Here is a 19,978-nt window from a genome sequence, read left to right on the forward strand (position 1 = left end):
GCTAAAAAGAAACTGAAGCCAATAAGGGATTTACTAAAGGATGAGAAATCATCTTTCAGAGATTTAGAAGAATTACTCCATGCTTGTAACATGACCAAAGTGGAGTACAATGGCCATGTTGATGCTCTGACTTCTGGAATGGTGGTAATGATGAAACGTGATCCTAAAGACAGCTGGGTGAATGCATACAACCCTGATCTCTTACGTGCATGGAACGCCAACATGGACATTCAGTATGTGCTTGATGAGTATAGCTGTATTGAGTACATGATGTCGTACATAGTGTTGGGAATGGAAATCCCGATCGATGAATCATAATTTGTATTGACACACGGAGCATAAAATCAGCCAAGAAAAGCATTCAGACTTTACTTATTTTATTCACTTTCAGCGCTGAAAGGAGACGCTTTTACCATTACATCCGAGAAGAGTTTCTTAAAAAGTCTGTAGCGTCTGAGGAGAAAGAGGAGGGTAGCTGATTATATGGACTGAAGACACTCCCTGAAATCACACCATGTCTCTGTGGCCTGGGAAAACGTTTCTTTTTCGTGAGAAATGGACCTTTGTGTGAGAAATGGACCTTGGTGTCTAACAGAATCAAACATGTAACTTTTTACTATGGGCCTTTGTCTAACAGCGTGTGACTCTTTCTCGACCTGGTAAAGCGTCTCAACATTCCCCCTGTTGGGCTCTAAAAGAGCCCAAAAAAGGGAAGACAAACCCTAGAGTAGACACTGTCCCTTCCGGAAAACATCCCCCGAGGCTTTTGCAGATGTTGATATACATAGCTTCATTTCAAGTATTGATGTTGTCTTTCATTCATTTCATTTCATTTCATGTCAATTTTGGGGGTAAAAACGGACAGGGCACCCCTATGCCTCTTAGGCGGTGGATCGCAATCACAATGTCCCCCTTACAAGCTAATAAAGAACATGTAAAGAAAGAAAATTGTTAAAGGATATTAGAGTGTTAAATTTGGAGGAACATAGGTCAACCCACCATGGCATGACTGTTTTTTGTTGTGGTGGGAGAAAATATTTTTTTGCAGCTTTGTCAGAGCTTCGTCATCTTCAATTACATATCAATCTTAATTTTGGACCGTAAATTATTTCATTTCATTTTTGATTTATTTATTTTAAAACCAGATTTGTTTGTTTTTGGTTGGTATTAGCTCAGGTCAATGCTATGCCATAGAAGGTTAAAGAACTGTAAAAAAGCAAAATCCGAAAATGTTTTCTGTTTTTTCTTTAGTAATAAAAGTTAAAAGAGATGAATGTTAAATTAAATGACACATGAAATGGTTAAAAGTTATATTGAGGGAATTGTTAGAATGCACTGCAATGCAAATTGAATGAAGGGTCAGGATAGTATTTCAAAACGTAATAAAATGCCAAAAGAGATAAAGTGTTGGGTTAATATTTTCAAATGAATAAAATGTAAATGAGTAAGAGTTACTAAAATGCAAAATCAATAAAGTGTTAGGTAACATGCAAAAAGTCAATAAAATGTTAGATTAATATATGTTTTAAAAGTTAAGAACTAAAACAGGAACCAAATTTAATAAAAGGTAAAATGAATAAAAGGTAGATATTACTGAAACGTTAATAAAATGTAAAATTAGAAATGTTAAGATACTATTCTTTAATGTCAATGAGGCAATAAGGAATAATGCGTAAAGCGATCTATTAGTACGTTGATAAACCAAACTTTGAAATTTAAGGTAATATTTAAAAGTTAATGAACCACAGAAAGGATGCAATGTTAAATGAAATGGTAAGAAAAGCTTAGAAGTAATGAAAATGGAAAGGCACAGAACATACAACTAACACTAAACAGCAAACCAATAAATCAGGATCAAGGCAGCACAGTCAAAATATACTGGTATGAATGAACTATGATGAGGAAACAAGTAAAAATGCTTTCTAAGTAAAATGTAATAGTAATAAAGTTTAATCATATCAGTCTCTCTATAGCGAGACCTATCAACGTCAAATCAGTTTCTGCGTGTGTCCAGATGTTGAGCCGGCGCAGCTCGATGGGAAACCCTGACAGGCCAGCGAGGCTTCAGTGGCGTTTCAGCTGTAAATTGGTCCACCAATCGTGGAAGGTGCCCACAGTCTCACATCCTGGCACACCCAGAAAGGATTGGACTTCATTCTTAAACTCTGGAAAGCTGGAGCTCCACGGTTGTACTTTGGTTCTGGGAAACCATTTGATAGGCAGGTGGGGTTCTATCAGTACCACTGCTCTTTTCTATGTTGGAGGTGATGCACTGAACAGCCAAGGACCTCAGGCAGGAAACAGCAGCATCCACAGGTGATGAGGAGAGCAAGGAGGACGATTCTTTAAGATTGTGCATCATCATGTTTTTCTTTCTTCTTTTTTTTAAAGCTGCTCCTTGAAGCTGAAGATCAGGTAGTTTTTTTAAAATATATATATATACTAAGCCAATAGAGCATCAATAAATCCATGACATTTGTTATTTAAGTTCTCCTCTTAATAATAGTTAAAGAAATGCTTAAAGTAAGTAACATATTTTAACCTTCAAAAATAGCTTTGCTTGTTTAAATGTTGGATATTCACAGGATCAGACAAAATCAAAAACCAAACAAAAATCATGTAAAGATCAGATTATAAAATGAATGTGCAAAACTGCCCACAGTAATGTTTTATCAAAGAAATATCATTTGAAATGTATATGAATTATCCCTAATAGAAACTTTACCAGAAAATTTAAACCATACATAAATGTTTGCTTTGTTATTTTAATCAAGTTCAATCAAATAGTCCTCATTTAATAAGAAGTAACCGCTACACTAAAGGCTTGTAACATATTGTCAACAGTGTGAAAAGTTAATGATGCATGTTAAGATCCTTTGTAATATATTCTATTCGTGTCATAAAAGATAACCCTGTTTTGTCTCAAACCAAAAACTGTAAATTATGATTATGAGAAATGTTTAGACATTTTAGACAGACCTTGAATCAATAGTTACATATTGCACTAGATCTTTAGCTTAATTCTGTCAATCTGTTTGACCCGCTTTAAGCAGTTCCATAATTGCTCATTTGTAAATCCCAATTTAGACCAATTTACTTTGAATCTTCGTATTTTCTTCTCATTTTAAAATCTCATGTAATTAGCCTGTTTTTTTTTGTTGCTTTTTTTTTTTTTTTACAAGAATAAAGTTAACCCTGTCACTCCATATTAAAGTGACTTTATGGTTTTAAATCCCAAAAGTTCAACACTTTTACCTTTTGAAAAATTGGTTCTTTCGAAACCCTTCTATAAAATATTATTTAACTGAATTACCCTCTTTGTAGTGTTTATCATATTTATCAATGTTTTTGGCGGTTTTGGGGAGAAATTTGATACAACTAGATTTATTAAATTATATAATTTTCAGGTTAGACCTTTCTGCATGACTTGGTTAAACAAATTATTTTGAATTATAGCCAGAGAGAAGCAAACAATTTATTCCCTGTTTTAAACAACTCTATTTTGTAGAAATCTATTTGACACATGCCATCATTGTTAATTTTAATGTATTCAATTGAGAATATTCAGTATTACTTTGGAAACTCATTCGAATAGTTAAAACATTTGTGAATTTTGATTTAACCTCTTTTATATTTTGCTGAAGCCCAAAACTGAAACATTTCTCAATAGATCAGATTAACTCACAATTTGTAGATTAGATTCATTCCATGCATCTCCCCCTGTTTCTGTATTGAAACACTGTTTAATGTTTCGGTACAGAAACTCCTAAGAAACCCACTCAAATCATTTAGCCCACATTTCTTTCATTGCTAACTATAACAGTTGGGTTTAATTTGAACAGGGTGTTTACACCTCAGTGAAAGAATTGAATATTTGGTTGACAATATGTGCAGTAAACCCATCATTTGTTCAGTAATTTTCTGAAGAGTAATTTTCCTAAGATTTGAAATGGATTCAAATAAACTTAAATCAAAACTTGAGATACTAGTCCTCATATTTGTAGCCACTGTAATTTGAGCCAAATAGATTTTAGACTATCCTTTTTTATTTGAAGTGTGGCTGGTTGTGCTTTTGTAAATCAGGAAATTAACATTTTTTACCGTACTTTTATCCTTTTTCAATCGTCATGCTGGAGGAGAAAACACATTAGCCAGATGTTGGACAATCAGAGTTATAATCATTCAGGCAAACAAAATATTTCTGTAACCTGCAGAGAGTCCTAACACTCTGCTGCACGAGCCTTCACTTGTACCATTAAACTTATCCTGGGGTCAAACAGCAGAGGTCAGAATGCAAAGACAGTAGACCATGAATGTGCTGTAAATTAAACTAAGGTGAGAAAAAGTGGCATCACAAAACTCAAAAATTCAAGAAAAAACATTAAAAACTACCAAGTTTTGTTGGCAGCCATTTTGTCTCCAACCTGTAGACTGAGTGGAATCCCAGGGGCCCCGGACTCCAAACCACATGACCAGAGACGTAGAACCCAGGACCAACCATGGCAACAGACAAGCAGGACCGCCTCTGAGTCTCAGGATGACTTTACATGTGATGTTCCATTTGCCCATCAGAAGCTGTTCAGGGCAGCATTCAGTCCCGCTGTGCAGAAAAATCTGGACAAAGTGTGTGGCCCCCCTTGAGAGAGCGAGGGAGGGACGGAGAGATACAGCATGTCATTGTTTTCAAACCTCCGTATCACGTCGGGCAGAATCCGGTGGTCTTTTCTGCCATAGGAGACCCTCACAAATCACGCCTGGGTCTCGTCCTGTAGCCAGGTGTGTCCTCAGAGATCACAGTCAAACATCCAATGCGAGATCCTGCAAGCTGCAATTCGTCCTCATGTGACAACAGGAAAATCCAACCTCACTGACCTCTGTAGAAGCTGTAAGAATCGTCCAATAGGTCTTTGCCCTCAAACAGCAGTCCAGCAGAAGATGGTACAATTCATAGGTGTAGAAAGTGCAAATGTCCAAGTTGGCGTGGCTAAGAACAGCAGAGGGCTGATGCCTTTTCTCCTCGCATGGCCCTGAACCCGCAAAACCCGGCCCCCATGGTCCCCGTCAGACCACAGGAAGCAGAACTGCTAGAGTAAAAACAAAGTAAATTAAGAAAATAAAAGTGTGTGCCCCCTTTTGCTCACATAATTATAAATTAACTGTCTTTTCTGTTGCTTGTGATGTAGAGTTGCCTCTTTTTGTTTCTTTCTTTTGTTTCAGCCAGGCTCAGGGTCACTGGAGCGGCTCAGATAACGTCCACTGCCTCCGTCTGAGCTCAAAAGATAAAATAGAAATGCATTAAGATGATTCACCCTCGGATGTTTCAGAATTAACCGGTTGTAGACACAACTCCTTTCAAAATCAAACTAAGAAATTATTAAACATTTTGACAAAATTTAGTATTTCCAGCTTCATACACTTTTCATCTATTGGTTATTCAAATGCATATGTAAATTAATTAATTCAATATTGTACAATTTTACACAAAAGCATCCTTGTGATATTGCCACACTTTAAGACAACCAGTTAAATTTCCTTAATAATTTAGGTCAAAAGTAAACTGTAATCAGTTATTCTTTATTCCATTAATGAAAATATTACCATTATCCTGATATTTTCAAAACTGCTGAGTGTTGTATTTATGTATTGTTTCTTTTTAGAATTAAAAAATTGTTCATATTGTGTCAGAATTTTTCTCCATGTCCCTTTAGGGTCTCCGTAGAATTAAAGTACTTTTAATCAAAATGTTTCAATGATAACAATTACATCCAACTGTAACTTTATACAATTAAAATTAGAGGTGATGCAGGAAACCCATCAATCTGGAAATAAACATGGCATAGATATTGATTGAAGCTATTCAATTTTATATAACCAATTGTTAATTTAGTAAGAGCTTCTCTATAACTCTGTATTTCAGTCATGCAGGAAGGCCCAGTATAAGAGCTCATTAAATGAACTCACAATATACCAATGTCAAATGAATACATTCATAATTAACTGTATCTTTAAACCAACTAGTAATTAGAGTCTATTTCTTCTCCACCCCCTGTTGATATAATTTAAAAATTTGAAAGCGATTTTGCATTTACTTTTCTCCAAAACAAAAATTTTACAGGGTTTCACAAGTTTTCCAAATCATCTATCTAGAATTGAAAGTAGACTATCAGATGTTCTAAATGTAAAGTTTTATCAGAAATGTTTTATCTTTATTAAGTTTTATGTTTATCTTTTACCATTTCCCCCTTTTGTTTTCTTATGTAAATAGAAAACAAACATTTCTGACAACAACGTTTCCATTGTTCTCAGAAATATTTTTCAGAGATTCTTTTTCTGTACATATTTCTAAAATGTCCAACTGAAACTGTACTGCAAAGGCCAAAAGTTTTATTATTTTAAAGAGTTCAGATCAGAATTTGGATTGCTTTCCTAAAAGTGTCAATGTTTATTTTGAACTGACAAAAGAAAATTTATCAGATTTTTCTTTTGTGGCAGAGGAGAAAAAAATGTAGACAAATATTATGCAGTACTGTAAGATGTCATTGCGTTTCAATTCAAATGTTCTGTTGGACTTGAATTTATGCATCAATTCAATCAAAATTTAAGGCACACAAGTGTTGTGAGCCCATTGTTGTCCAATCAGTTTGTTTTTACATAATCAATCATATCCACTTTAGAAGTTTCATCATATCCAATTTGTGCCTTTCTACCAAGACACGCATGTGTTTTTCGAAAGCAGCAGTTAGTTAGTTAGTAAGTTAGTTAGTTTTGTTATTAGAATATAAAAACAACAATCATATTAATAAAAATGAAAAGAAAATAAAACACGTCAAACTAAATGAAACAGTCTCGTAATAAATGCTATCTGGTTTTAAACCAAAGCTGAAATGTGATTACTCCTTTTCAAACATATTATTTCCCACTTTGAAATGAGGTAACCGAATTATTTAGATTTAGAATCATTAATTGTCTTTGAGACAAGAATATGTTGCAACCAATATAATTGAATCTAGAGCTGTTTCATAATCACCCTTTGACTCAAACAGATACTCATATATACTCATACTGAGAACAATTCAGTTCCCTCTTTATGTATTTTAAGGTGACCAAGTTTCAAATGAAAAGAAATCCTGTTTTTGATAAGATAATAAGAGAGAAAATATTGTTTAGTCCATGATAAAGTTCAAGTTGCTATAAACCTCAATTTTTCAAGTTTCATTAAGTTTAAATTTAAACCCCTCTACAGCTAAGCTGAGTTTCAAAAACGTCAACACATTAGATGTCACTTTATTTTGTTTTTAATTTTACCTGTTTTGTAATTTCATTCATCTTTCATATAGTTAATTTTATCACATGTGAAAATAGTGAATTGTGCCAGATTAGTTTAGTTCCAATCAGTTTTCCCTTAGCGTCATTTATTCCTTCCAGCCAGTATTACCCTGAAGGCTGTCTGTTTAACAGGTCGCTTCCTTTCATCTGCACCAGGTATTCTATCCTTTTTATTTAGTTTTTCTCTTTTTCCCTTATTTTGATATTCATCATGCTCTGCCAAATAAGTTATTAATGCTTCTATTTGCTCTCAGAGTGTAATCTATGACCTGATGCCCCACTTTGGATCGTATTTTTTCCTTTTCAAGTTCACTCTCCATCTTTTTAGGCTCAAAATTTAGGTTTCAAAAATCACCTCTCTTTTTTTTGTTGTTTTGCTCGCACGGCGGCGAGGAAATCAAACGCAGCAGAAAGAATTGTCAACAACCACAGATAAAATCAAAAACCTCCCACTGATTATAGTTCCCCAAGGTTTACCATGGTTTTAAAACACATTACCATAAACAGAAAAGAGTACATTTTAACACATAGCGGCTGCTCAGCGGCAGAAGCTTACACACACAGCTGACAGACACACACAGCTTTACACAGAAATGGATCCACGCTTTTCAGCTCCTATTTTTGTCCTCTTTCAACTCTTATTCTATAGAGGATCAGATCGCGATCAACCTTATTTCATACTTATCCTATGGTGGACCCTCTCAACACTTTTTGTGTCTCTTGAGTAAGTCCCAGATTGGCTACCGCGTTCTTTTCCGAGGGCAGTACTCCCCGAGGATAAAACCGACAAAACCTAGCCTTAACTTTTCCCGCGTCCAGGAAAAGCGGGGGACGGCCAGTTCCCACTGCAAGCCAATCATCCTTAACACCTAAATCTTCACACCTAAAAACTACTTTATTTCTTCACACCTAAAAACTACTTAGTTTCTCCACACCTAAAAACTACTTAGTTTCTCCACACCTAAAAACTACTTTATTTCTTCACACCTAAAAACTACTTAGTTTCTTCATACCTAAAAACTACTGTTTCTTCACACCTAAATCTACTTTTTCTTGTCTATACTCCTATGAACAGTTAAACATGAATTTGAACAGAAATGTATGAAATTTAGACAAACCTGGGAAACAGTACAGACAACGGCTGATAACTGAAATTTATACAGACCTGAGAAACAGTACAGTGGTGTATATTAAGGAACAAGTGTCCTTACCTTTCATGTGGGCCCCACACCAGAGTACTGTTCCGGAAAGCCTGCGCCTGAAAGGCCAGTCCAATCTCCGCTCATGTGTCAACACAAAACCATCCTCTGCTACCAACTGTTGGGAATGGAAATCCCGATCGATGAATCATAATTTGTATTGACACACGGAGCATAAAATCAGCCAAGAAAAGCATTCAGACTTTACTTATTTTATTCACTTTCAGCGCTGAAAGGAGACGCTTTTACCATTACATCCGAGAAGAGTTTCTAAAAAAGTCTGTAGCGTCTGAGGAGAAAGAGGAGGGTAGCTGATTATATGGACTGAAGACACTCCCTGAAATCACACCATGTCTCTGTGGCCTGGGAAAACGTTTCTTTTTCGTGAGAAATGGACCTTTGTGTGAGAAATGGACCTTGGTGTCTAACAGAATCAAACATGTAACTTTTTACTATGGGCCTTTGTCTAACAGCGTGTGACTCTTTCTCGACCTTGGTAAAGCGTCTCAATAATAGCCAAGCCGGAACACGAAATGGCACAGTTCCTCAAGTCTGTTGTTGATGATTTAAAGACGGCCAATGTCAGCCAAAGGGATGAAATGAAAAAAATCATGCAGGCTTATTCAAAACAGAGAGAGGTTAGTGCTCAAGAATCAGTTGCGCGCACTTGTAGCCTACCGCTCAAAAAGTCCTCGCGCAGTGTCCTTTTTCTTCAAACAGATGAAGACGGAATGAAAATGAGCCTTCCAATGAGTAAACTCGTGAACATGTCCCCAGATGAGGAGAATGTTTGGATGACAGGATTGCCAGAAAAATATCTCAACAGACCACAAACGCTGGAATTTGAACACATGTGCCTGGCAGAATTTGCGTCAGAATACAGGATTTTATATGGTAATCAAATTGAAGGGCCAAATGCAATTCCCCTCCTTAATGATGCAGGATACATCCAGAAAAGAACTATGGGCAAACCTGCAGTCATTAGATTTACTCGTTTCTCTGAGAAAAAAACCCCCGAAAAGTTTTACAGACGACTTCTGAAGTTGTATTTTCCACACAGAAGAGATGAGGACCTTAGAAACGAGGAACACACAACCTACGAAGCCTTTTACAACAATGGTTCCCGAGGTAGGTATCAGGTAAAACGGTATGTGGATTTCAACCGCAAAAGGTATGAAGGGCAAGGTAAGAAAATTGACAAGATTATGGAAGAACTGAAAAAGCAAGGCCCGGTTCGTAACGCTTGGAACACTTTTGCACCCGAGGTTGAGTTGGACCGTTTGGAATGCGCTGCTGAAAGACCACCAATGGAGGAGGAAGAAGAACAAGACCCTATTCCAGATTATGAAATTGATGTCAACAGTGGAGACATGCCAAAAATTGAAGCTCCTAAATTGAGCCCTGATTTCATCAGACAAATGTACAGGAGTTTAAATGAGACTCAAGCGTCTGTGTTTTACGCCATTCGTGATTGGTGCCAGAAGCGCGTCTGGGGTGACGACCCAGAACCATTCTTTTATTTCTTGACGGGAGGAGCTGGCTGTGGCAAATCTCATGTCATCAAATGTGTTTACCAGGAGGCAACCAAGCTCTTGCGCCAGCTTCCTAGACTTCTTGATATTGGTGACATGTCCAAGCCCACTGTGCTCCTCACAGCTTTTACTGGTACTGCAGCGTACAACATATCGGGGAAGACTTTACATTCCATCTTGAAACTGCCCAAGAGTTTAAAACCACCATACAAGGGACTTGGAAATTCATTGGATGAAGTGCGGGCAGTTCTTTCCAATGTGGAAATCTTAATCATTGACGAAATCTCCATGGTCTCCAAAGACCTACTTGCATATGTTCACTGGAGATTTCAACAAATCAAGGGAAACACAAGGTTTATGGGGGGGGTCTCGGTTTTGGCCGTGGGAGACTTCTTCCAGTTGCCACCCCTTGGACGAGCAAAACCTCTTTGTGTCACTGAGGATGGCATGCTTGATATCTGGAATGAGAATTTCCAGATGGTCAGCCTAACGGAAATCATGCGGCAGAAAGACGACAGGGCATTTGCAGAGCTCCTGAACCGGATTAGAGTTAAAGGTAAAAAGGATTTGCTCAGTGAGGATGACAGGGCTCTTTTGATCCAAGCTGTTACTGACCCCAAAGAGTGTCCAATGGATGTCCTACATATTTTTGCTACAAACAAACAGGTGGACACCCATAATGCAGCAGTTGTGGCCTCTTTAGGTGCAGTAACGGTTGATATTCAGGCAGAGGACTACAAAAGGGTTACAAAGTCGGGAAACATGATTAACTTGGGCTGTTGCATAGCAGGCAACAAACGAGACTTGTCTAACAACATACAGGCTGGTTTGGGTTTTAGGGTAATGATTATAAGAAATTTGGATGTAGAGGATGGTCTTGTAAATGGAACATTTGGCACCATTGCTGATATTGTTACCAGTACCAAAGATGGAGCGACTAGTGTAAAGTTAATTGGACTCAAACTGGATAATCCCACAGCTGGACACACAAAAAAGATTCGAGGTAAACCAGACGGCATTGTTTACATTGAAAGATTTGAGGAACAGACTAGCGTAAGGGGAGTGGTACGACGGCAATTTCCAATAAAGTTGGCCTTTGGATGTACGGCACACAAAGTGCAAGGGATGACCATGAAGTCTGCGGTAATTTCCTTGAAGCGGATTTTTGAACCCGGAATGGCATATGTGGCCCTCAGTCGCACAACTTCTCTTGAAGGACTTAAAATCATTGATTTCGATGAAGGTAAGATCTATGCTGATGAAAACATCAGAGCAGCTATGGAATCAATGAGACCAGCATCGTTCTTGCACACCAGACCCCTCTTGGATTTTCAGTCGGGTCATCAGGGTCCAACTTTAACGATTGTCCACCACAATGTCGAAGGTCTTGTCTGTCACTCTGAGGACATGAAACAACATCATGAACTTATGTTGGCAGATATCTTATGCCTAACGGAGACTCATTTATTTGGATCTTCTGTTCCAGCTTCTTGCCAACTGGAGGGCTATTGTTTCTTTTCACGGAACAGACATGTCTCCTACTCAAACAGAGTCGACATTGCTACCAAAGAGGGTGGGGGAGTAGCGACTTACTGCCGGAGTCTTCTCCAACCGCAGGAACGGAGATTCTTTAACGACGTTACAGATCTTGAATTCAACGTTGTCAAAGTGGACTCCCCAATCACAGCCCTCATCGCGACCGTTTACAGGCCACCAAGTTATGATCTTGGAACATTTTTAAGAAATCTTCAAAACCTCTTGGATGGCCTGAATTCAATGGATATTAAGCCCACTGTTATATTAGGAGACTTCAATGAGGACCTTATTCCTCCTGGTAAAAAATCCATCAATGAGTTGTTCAGAGCAAAAGGCTTTATTCAACTTATCTCTGATCCAACTACAGAAAAACGCACTCTTCTTGATCACATTTACATCTCCCATCCAGAATACTGTGTCCAGTCGGGTGTCTTGCAGACTTATTTCAGTTACCACAATCCTATATATTGTGTGTTGACTTTAGTATAAGCTGCATCTACAGTGGTTTGCAAAAGTAGTCATGTCCCTTGAAGTTTTTCATATTTTATCACATTACAACCACAAATGTAAAAATATAGTGGGGGAAACAAGTATTTAACCCTGGTGCGATCGTAACATTCTGTTTACTCCCCTTGTCCTACGGGTCAAAAAGCGGGTCAAAAAATGGGTAATAAAAAAGCCCCAAAATAAAGCAACTTGAATTTGATATCCAAAATCTATTTTGCATGATAAAACAATCTGTTATCAATTAAATTAAGTTTAATTCATTTTTATAGTGTGTTTTTTTGTTACACAACATAAAAAGACAACCAACAGTATTAAACTTTTCTTTGTACGACCAAACAGCTGCCATAAGGTTTCTTTTACACTGTAAAGGTTTATTATTAGAATTATATAAATGTGAAGTAGTTACTTCTGAATTAACTATATTGAATTGTAAAAAAGTCAACAATCTAACTTTTTGTCAACAGTTCATTCTTTTATATAGTTTAGGACATCAATTTTGAAAATACTTCTCTCATAAAACGTCCTTCAACATTATAAATTATAAAAGAGTGAACTGTTGACAAAAAAAAGACTTTTCCCCTTTCATTATAATTAATCCAGAAGTAATAACTTCAGATTTATATAATTTCGATAATAAATCTTTACTGTGTAAAAGAAAACTTATGACATATGGTTTGTGGTAAAAAGAAAAAAAAGGTGTAATGCTGTTCAAAGACAATTTTACATGATAAAAAAAATAATTAAACTTAATTGAATTAATAAATAACAGATTGTGTCATCATGCAAAATAAATTTTGGATTTAAAATTGTATCAATTTGTTTTATTTATGGGCTTTTGTTAGGGTGGGTCATTTTTGACCCGTAGGACAAGAGGAGTAAACGAGGAGTTACTATCGCACCAGGGTTAAGATATTTTTTCTACATCTAAACATGCCAATGGGTCGCTTTTGATCCACAAGACAACACTGTTAATTTTTCCCTTTCATAGTCTTTTCTGGGGTCCTGGAAAGGAGGGTCTGTAAGGTCCTGGAGAATGCATGGGGGTTTGTCCAAACAATCTACATGTGTTTTGTGGACTTGGAGTAGGCATTTGAGAGTGTCCCTCTGGGAACCTTCTGGGGGGTTCTCTGGGAGTTTGACATCCAAGGTCTTTTGATATGGGTTGTAAGGTTTCTGTGTGACTGGTGCCAGAGTTTGGTCTGCATTGTTGACAGTAAGTTTGGTTCATTTCTGCTGAGAGTTGGACTCCACCAAGTAAACGAGTCTGACTCTGCTGGCAATGCACACCAGACTCTGGTACCTGTCACACAGGAACCTAACAGCCTCTAAAATAGGACCCGGTGCTCCATACCCCCAGAAGAACCCCCGCCAGGGAAGCTTATTCGGATCACACCATCCGGTTCCCCCTTTTTGAAAAAGGCACGGAAAGGTGTTCTCCGGTGACCTGTGACTGAGTGAGGGAGCACTGAATCAAACGGTCTCACTCATCATAAGGGGGATTCAGTTTGGTCTTTCATATTACATTCCGATGAAATATATTTGTGGTTGTAATGTCTCAGTATGGAACAATTCAAGGGGTATAATTACTTTGTAAGCACTGTACATCTTAACCCTGAATTCATAACATGGGATTCTTTTTGGAGAAAATGTTAAGATCTCACTTCATTTTTAATGTCACTTTATCTGACTGTTTCCTTCGTACATGTGACAATCAGAAGGCATTGTGGATTGTTTTTCTTAAATCATTGTTGCAGTGGGTTTGATATGTTTATTCATTGTGCACATTTGTGAATTATGGTGTATGCTTGTGGATTTTGCTGTAGGCTTACAAATATTCTTGTACACTTTGTGAATCTTTTCAGTACTTATTTAGTTCCATAGAAAGGAGGCTTCATAAATAGGGTTTGTATGTGCACATGAAAGTTTGAGCTTTGAGAATACGAAAGTGGCTGATCTTGAAACACTCATCGGTTCTCTGTCAGAGTAGTTGCTGGAAATATTGCACCAGGGAGAAGTAGATAAAACAATCAGCTACTACATGTATATTCTGTTCTGTTTTGAAATAAAAATAATTTTAAATAGGTCTTCAATGTGGCCCAGACTTTTCCTTATTTTTCTAATCCAGTTAGAGTACCTGTTGCCCTTCTTTGATAATTTTTTGCGAAACTCCTTTTTTATTCGTCACTATTTGCGTCATTTAATTAAAGCTCTCCTTTTTTCATCGCTCCCCAATCACACTGCACTTTTTACTGCTGCAGCCTCCTAGTGGTTACCTTCACTTCTCTAGCAGAACAAAAGTTAAACTCACATTTGTCCTGTTAGACTCCCTCCACATGGTGAGAATTTGTCTGGTTTTGGTGGATTTAACCCTTTTTCTCCCAGTTTTAGTCTGTTTTAGCAGGTTGTTTTGCAGGTAGTTTCAAGCAAAATGATCCTATGGAGGCTGCCCAATAAGAGAGAGAGGAAACGAGACCTGGAGGTTAGGCCCATGAAATGTAGCAAATGTATCTAAATTGTAGCAACCTTAAAAGTAGTTACTTTTTTAGTTGTTGTTGATGATGGCTGTCTATTGATGGAATTACTGTGTATTTTTAGTCCAGGACACTCTCTCCTATCTCATGGGCTTGGACACTCATCCAATCTGAGGAGAAGATGGAGTTCTTGTTTCTTTAGATGTCCCAGGTGGTGCAATCTGACCAGATAAGTACATGACTAATTAAGGCTAATATATTTGCAGATTTTGTTTATTTTAACTTTAGATTGAAGATGTCATATATCTAGGTTTGACAGGAGGAATCCAGTGGTATATATGCTCTTTTTTTCTTGGGTGATGTTTGTTATCTATGTTAATCATCTGAAACCTTTGTTTAAACAAAGTTTAATTTTTACTTTATTCATTCATAAATCAAATAGATGTTTAAAAATGTCATGTATATTAATTTGTTTTTTTTTTTGTTTTGTCTTTTTTGTTTGTTCTTTTTTACTACAGAGTCCGTGATGTGTCACTCCAGATTGGATCCCGAAGAACTACTTGGCCAAATAAAAGAGCTTTGGAGCTTTTGGAGCAGTTTTTTATATTGTTTCAAATAGTTTTTCATGTATGTATATATTTAAATTAGTTTCATTTGTACTGTAGAAACTGCAATATGTAAAAAAATAATAAAATAGATTGGATGTTTGAAAATAGAAGTTAATCAAATCAAGTAGCTTAAAAAGAGACATAAAACTATTTTTTATAGTTTCAAATACTTTTTCATATATGTATATGTTTATAATAGTTTCATATTTATAACAAGTGGATCATTATGGCAGAAGCCATAATGTTTCGCTTGTGAAATTAAAACTGTTGGGTCTCACCTTGACACTCAGAAAACAACCCTGAGTGCCACACGGCCGGACAGGACACATGTAAAATAAAAAAAAAGATAGCAAAATATTTTTATTGCAGAGGCATCCAATTTTAAATTAAATTTGTTGTACTCTTTAAATGTTGTAATTTTTGTTCACTGTAATCTTCACCTGTAAAAAGTTTGTATAAATCTTTAACAAAAGTTCAATATATATATTTAAACTGTGACCTGTTTGTGCGTTTTTTTTTTTTTTGTTTTGTTCAGAAAAACTAACTGCTTCCCTGTGTGTCTCATTCACATGATGGTTGAGCTGCTTTTTAGAACTACAATGACTGAAGGCCAGAACTACAACATGGCGGAACTCTTAGATACCACACATTAGGGCTGAGCTGGCATTTAGATCTACTTGCTGTTTTGGGCATTATATAGCTGGATTAAACAAACTACTGTAACACATTGAATTGGTTTAGTTAAAATGAAGTTTACTGAAAGTTTCAAAATAAAAGTCTACATATTCCTCTCACGTTAGTGCACCGCCATAGGCGGTGCAATAATATTAGCCTTTTTTATGTTATTTATTTTTTAGGATAGTGAACTGCTTTGCACAGCAAGGCAGTTAATCAACATTAGCACAATCATTAGCATTTCACTGCCTTTGACCAATGCACTAGCACTTTTACCTAAAGTTAGCTATTAGCTAATATTCTCATTAATTAGACATGTTTAGTATACTGAATGGAGCACGTAAAATGAAAAAAATGTGGTCATGTTACTCCTGCAAACATTTAGGTTAACATTAGCATATTGGCTAATTTTAGCTTATGCATTAATTTTAACATAATGAATGGTACAAGTACAGCTTAGTCAACATGCTTCTGCCTCTCCACAGGTTATTGACTACGTTGCAGCTTTCCTTAGCATTAATGCTAATTTTTAGCATAATAACACTGGCTCAAAGCCGACGGGCACACTTTGGCATGCCCCTTTAAAATTTCTGCAGGAATTTTCTAGTTATAGTTATTTATTTTTCTTCCGTTACCGTTAATGCGGCTCGTACCGCTGCGTGCCCACCCACAAAAGTGGTATCAAAACGTGTGGCTCGATCCCGGCATTGGAGCTATTACTTTTATTGGGGATCGGAGTTACAACGGCGACGTAAAAAGCGAAAAACGAGCGAAATTTCCAACTGCCGAAACCTAGAGTGTAACTGAAACCAACTGCCGCTTTTTTAGAGTGAGAAACAGGGTGGAATTTTGACCCAAAAATAATTTTGAAATCGCTCTCATGGCCGCAAAACTTGTGCTATTGGTATGAAAGTTGGTCAGGAAATAGCACCGCATGTCTGCTCCGGTAAAATGTTTTCGAAATTTCTCTAGGGTTTACGGTTTTCTGTCCAGGTGCTTCAGAGTAAAGTGACGGGACATGACCAACTGACGCTCCCCCTCAGTGTTTAATATAGGTTTTTGAAAAATTACTGAGCTCTGCACACACCATATTTCTCTCATCACTGCAATTCCTGTGAATGACCTACAGATATGAATCACGGGACTATCAGAGACGACAAGTAGCCCTCTCATACGCTTCAAACGGTTTTCTGATCGGCATAACGGTTCCTGAACTGGAAGGGGTCGTTCAGACTGCTTTTTTCATTAAAAGTGACTGGGTGTTCTCAAAGTTGCATGAAGTGTCTCTCACACACACACAGCAGTTGGCAGAGGCTTGATCGCTATGGCAACTGCTGGTTTGGCCTACAAGGTCTCTGTAGTTCTAAACATGGTGAAACACCTTAATACAGAGGGCAGAGCAGAAGGTCAGAACTACAACATGGCGGATCATTCAGTTATTACAGAGGAGGGCTGAGCTGGAATGTAGAGCTACTTGCTGTTTTGGGCATTATATTGGTGGATTAACCAAACCACTGTTACACATTGGATTAGTGTGTCTATTTAAAATGAAGCTTACTGAAAATTTCAAAATAAAAGTCTGCCTATTCCTCTAGTGTTAGTGCACCGCCGAAGGCGGTGCAATAATATTAGCCTTTTTTATGTTATTTATTTCTCAGGATAGTGAACTGCCTTGCGCAGCAAGGCAGTTCATTAACATTAGCACAAACATTAGCATTTGAGCCCCCTTGACTATATGCTTCACACGGTTTTCGGATCACTCTAAAAGATCCTGAATAGGATGGAGATGTTTGGACTGCTTTGTTCAGATAAACTAACTGCTTCAAACCGTTAGAATCTGTTTATCCCTTTGTGTCTCACTCACACGATAGTTGAGCTGCTCTTTAGAACTACAATGACTGAAGGTCAGAACTACAACATGGCGGAATTCTCAAATAGCACATAGGGATGAGCAGGCGTTTAGATCTGCTTGCTGTATGGGGCATTATAGAGGTGGATTAACAAAACCACAGTTACACATTGGATTAGTGTGTAATCCACTGTAAATAAAAAAGCTATTGTAAAGCTATTGTAAATAAAGCTTACTGAAAGTTTCAAAATAAAAGCCTTGACATTTTTCACATTAGGTATTTCCTCTTTTGTGCTTTATGTGACTGGTTTAAACAAACTACAGTAACACAATGAATTGGTGTGGTAGTTAAAAAGACGCTAACTGAAAGTTTCAAAATAAAAGTCTGCATATTCCTCTTGTGTTAGTGCACCGCCGTAGGCGGTGCAATAATATAAGCTTTTTTTATGTTATTTATTTCTCATGATAGTGTTCATTAACACATTTGGGAATTTCACAATAAAATTTCACATCAGGTTATTGCTTCACACGGTTATCGGATCACTCTAAAAGATCCTGAATAGGATGGAGATGTTTGGACTGCTTTGTTCAGATAAACTAACTGCTTCAAACCGTTAGAATCTGTTTATCCCTTTGTGTCTCACTCACACGATAGTTGAGCTGCTCTTTAGAACTACAATGACTGAAGGTCAGAACTACAACATGGCGGAACTCCCAAATGTCACATAGGGATGAGCTGGCTCTTAGATCTGCTTGCTGTATGGGACTTTATATAGCTGGATTAACCAAACCACAGTTACACATTGGATTAGTGTGTAATCCACTGTAAATAAAAAAGCTATTGTAAAGCTATTGTAAATAAAGCTTACTGAAAGTTTCAAAATAAAAGCCTTGACATTTTTCACATCAGGTCATTACTCTTTTGGCCTTTATGTGACTGGTTTAAACAAACTACAGTAACACAATGAATTGGTGTGGTAGTTAAAAAGACGCTAACTGAAAGTTTCAAAATAATAGTCTTCACATCCCTCTCGTGTTAGTGCACCGCCGTAGGCGGTGCAATAATATAAGCTTTTTTAATGTTATTTATTTCTCAGGATAGCATTAGCACAAACATTAGCATTTCACTTCCTTTGACTAGTGTACTAGCACTTTTACCTAAAGTTAGCTTTTAGCAAATTTTTTCATTTATTAGACATGTTTAGTATACTGAATGGAGTAGTAAAATTAAAACAACATGGTCCTGTTGCTCCACATGCTACTGCCAGCATTTAAGCTAACATTAGCATATTGGCTAATTTTAGCTTATGCATCAATTTTAACATAATGAATGGTACAAGTACAGATTATTCTACATGCTTCTGCCTCTCCACAGGTTATTGACTACGTTGCAGCTTTCTTTAGCATTAATGCTAATTTTTAGCATCAAAACGCTGCGTCAAAGCCGATGGGCACACTTTGGCATGCCCCTTTAAAATTTCTGCAGGAATTTTCTAGTTAGGGGCATGCCATAGCAATGCATAAGGAGAGCAGTACTGACTTGCGAAGCAAGTCAGTACTGCATATGGAGAGCAGTACTGACTTGCGAAGCAAGTCAGTACTGCCTCCATGCATTGCATGGCAGGCACCTATTGTTCTACACCCAATAGAATGTCTGTATATTATTTATTATTCTTCCGTCACCGTTAATGCGGCTCGTAACGCTGCATGCCCAACCACAAAAGTGGTATCAAATCGTGCGGCACGATGCCGGCATTATTGCTATTATTTTTATTGGGGATCGGAGTTACAACGGCGACGTAAAAAGCGAAAAACGAGCGAAATTTCCAACTGCCGAAACGTTAGAGTGTAACTGACACCAACTGCCGCTTTTTTAGAGTGAGGAACAGAGTGGAATTTGACCCAAAAATAATTTTGAAATCTTCCGCAAAACTTGTGCTATTGGTATGAAAGTTGGTCAGGAAATACCTGCTCTGGTACCTGCAATAATATAAGCTTTTTATATGTTATTTATTTCTCAGGATAGTGAACTGCCTTGCGCAGCAAGGCAGTTCATTAGCATTTGTACAAAAGTTAGCATTTCACTGTCTTTGACTAGTGCACTAGCACTTTTACCTAAAGTTAGCTTTTAGCTAATTTTCTCATTAATTAGACATGTTTAGTATACTGAATGGAGTAGTAAAATAAAACAACATGGTCCTGTTGCTCCACATGCTACTGCCAGCATTTAAGCTAACATTAGCATTTTGGCTAATTTTAGCTTATGCATCAATTT

The 19,978-nt window shown here is 37.2% G+C and overlaps 1 protein-coding gene and 1 long non-coding RNA gene across 2 annotated transcripts; one reads left to right on the top strand and one right to left on the bottom strand.

Moving 5' to 3' along the window:
* Window positions 1-7,716: 7,716 nt before the first annotated feature.
* Window positions 7,717-9,039, bottom strand: LOC145550377 (uncharacterized). The gene is made up of 2 exons (XR_014086280.1): window positions 8,340-9,039; window positions 7,717-8,209 (listed from the first exon to the last, which is right to left on the bottom strand). It is a non-coding gene; the product is annotated as an uncharacterized LOC145550377 (long non-coding RNA).
* Window positions 9,040-9,730: 691 nt separating this feature from the next.
* LOC145550373 (ATP-dependent DNA helicase Pif1-like) lies at window positions 9,731-13,186 on the top strand. Its single transcript, XM_081604361.1, has 2 exons — window positions 9,731-11,300; window positions 13,089-13,186. The coding sequence occupies exons 1-2, from the start codon at window positions 9,731-9,733 to the stop codon at window positions 13,184-13,186; spliced, it is 1,668 nt and encodes a 555-aa protein (XP_081460487.1).
* Window positions 13,187-19,978: the final 6,792 nt, after the last annotated feature.

The sequence above is a fragment of the Poecilia reticulata genome, unplaced genomic scaffold, assembly GCF_904066995.2.
Source record: "Poecilia reticulata unplaced genomic scaffold, P_reticulata-male-v2 Scaffold_38, whole genome shotgun sequence".
NCBI lineage: Eukaryota > Metazoa > Chordata > Actinopteri > Cyprinodontiformes > Poeciliidae > Poecilia > Poecilia reticulata.

Bases quoted from the DNA above. Each gene is read 5' to 3' on its own strand.
- LOC145550373 (XM_081604361.1), top strand. From the start codon at position 9,731: ATGGAAGAACTGAAAAAGCAAGGCCCGGTTCGTAACGCTTGGAACACT. The intron at 11,301-13,088 runs GTAAGATCTATG...TCCCTTTCATAG, and splicing joins AATCATTGATTTCGATGAAG to TCTTTTCTGGGGTCCTGGAA.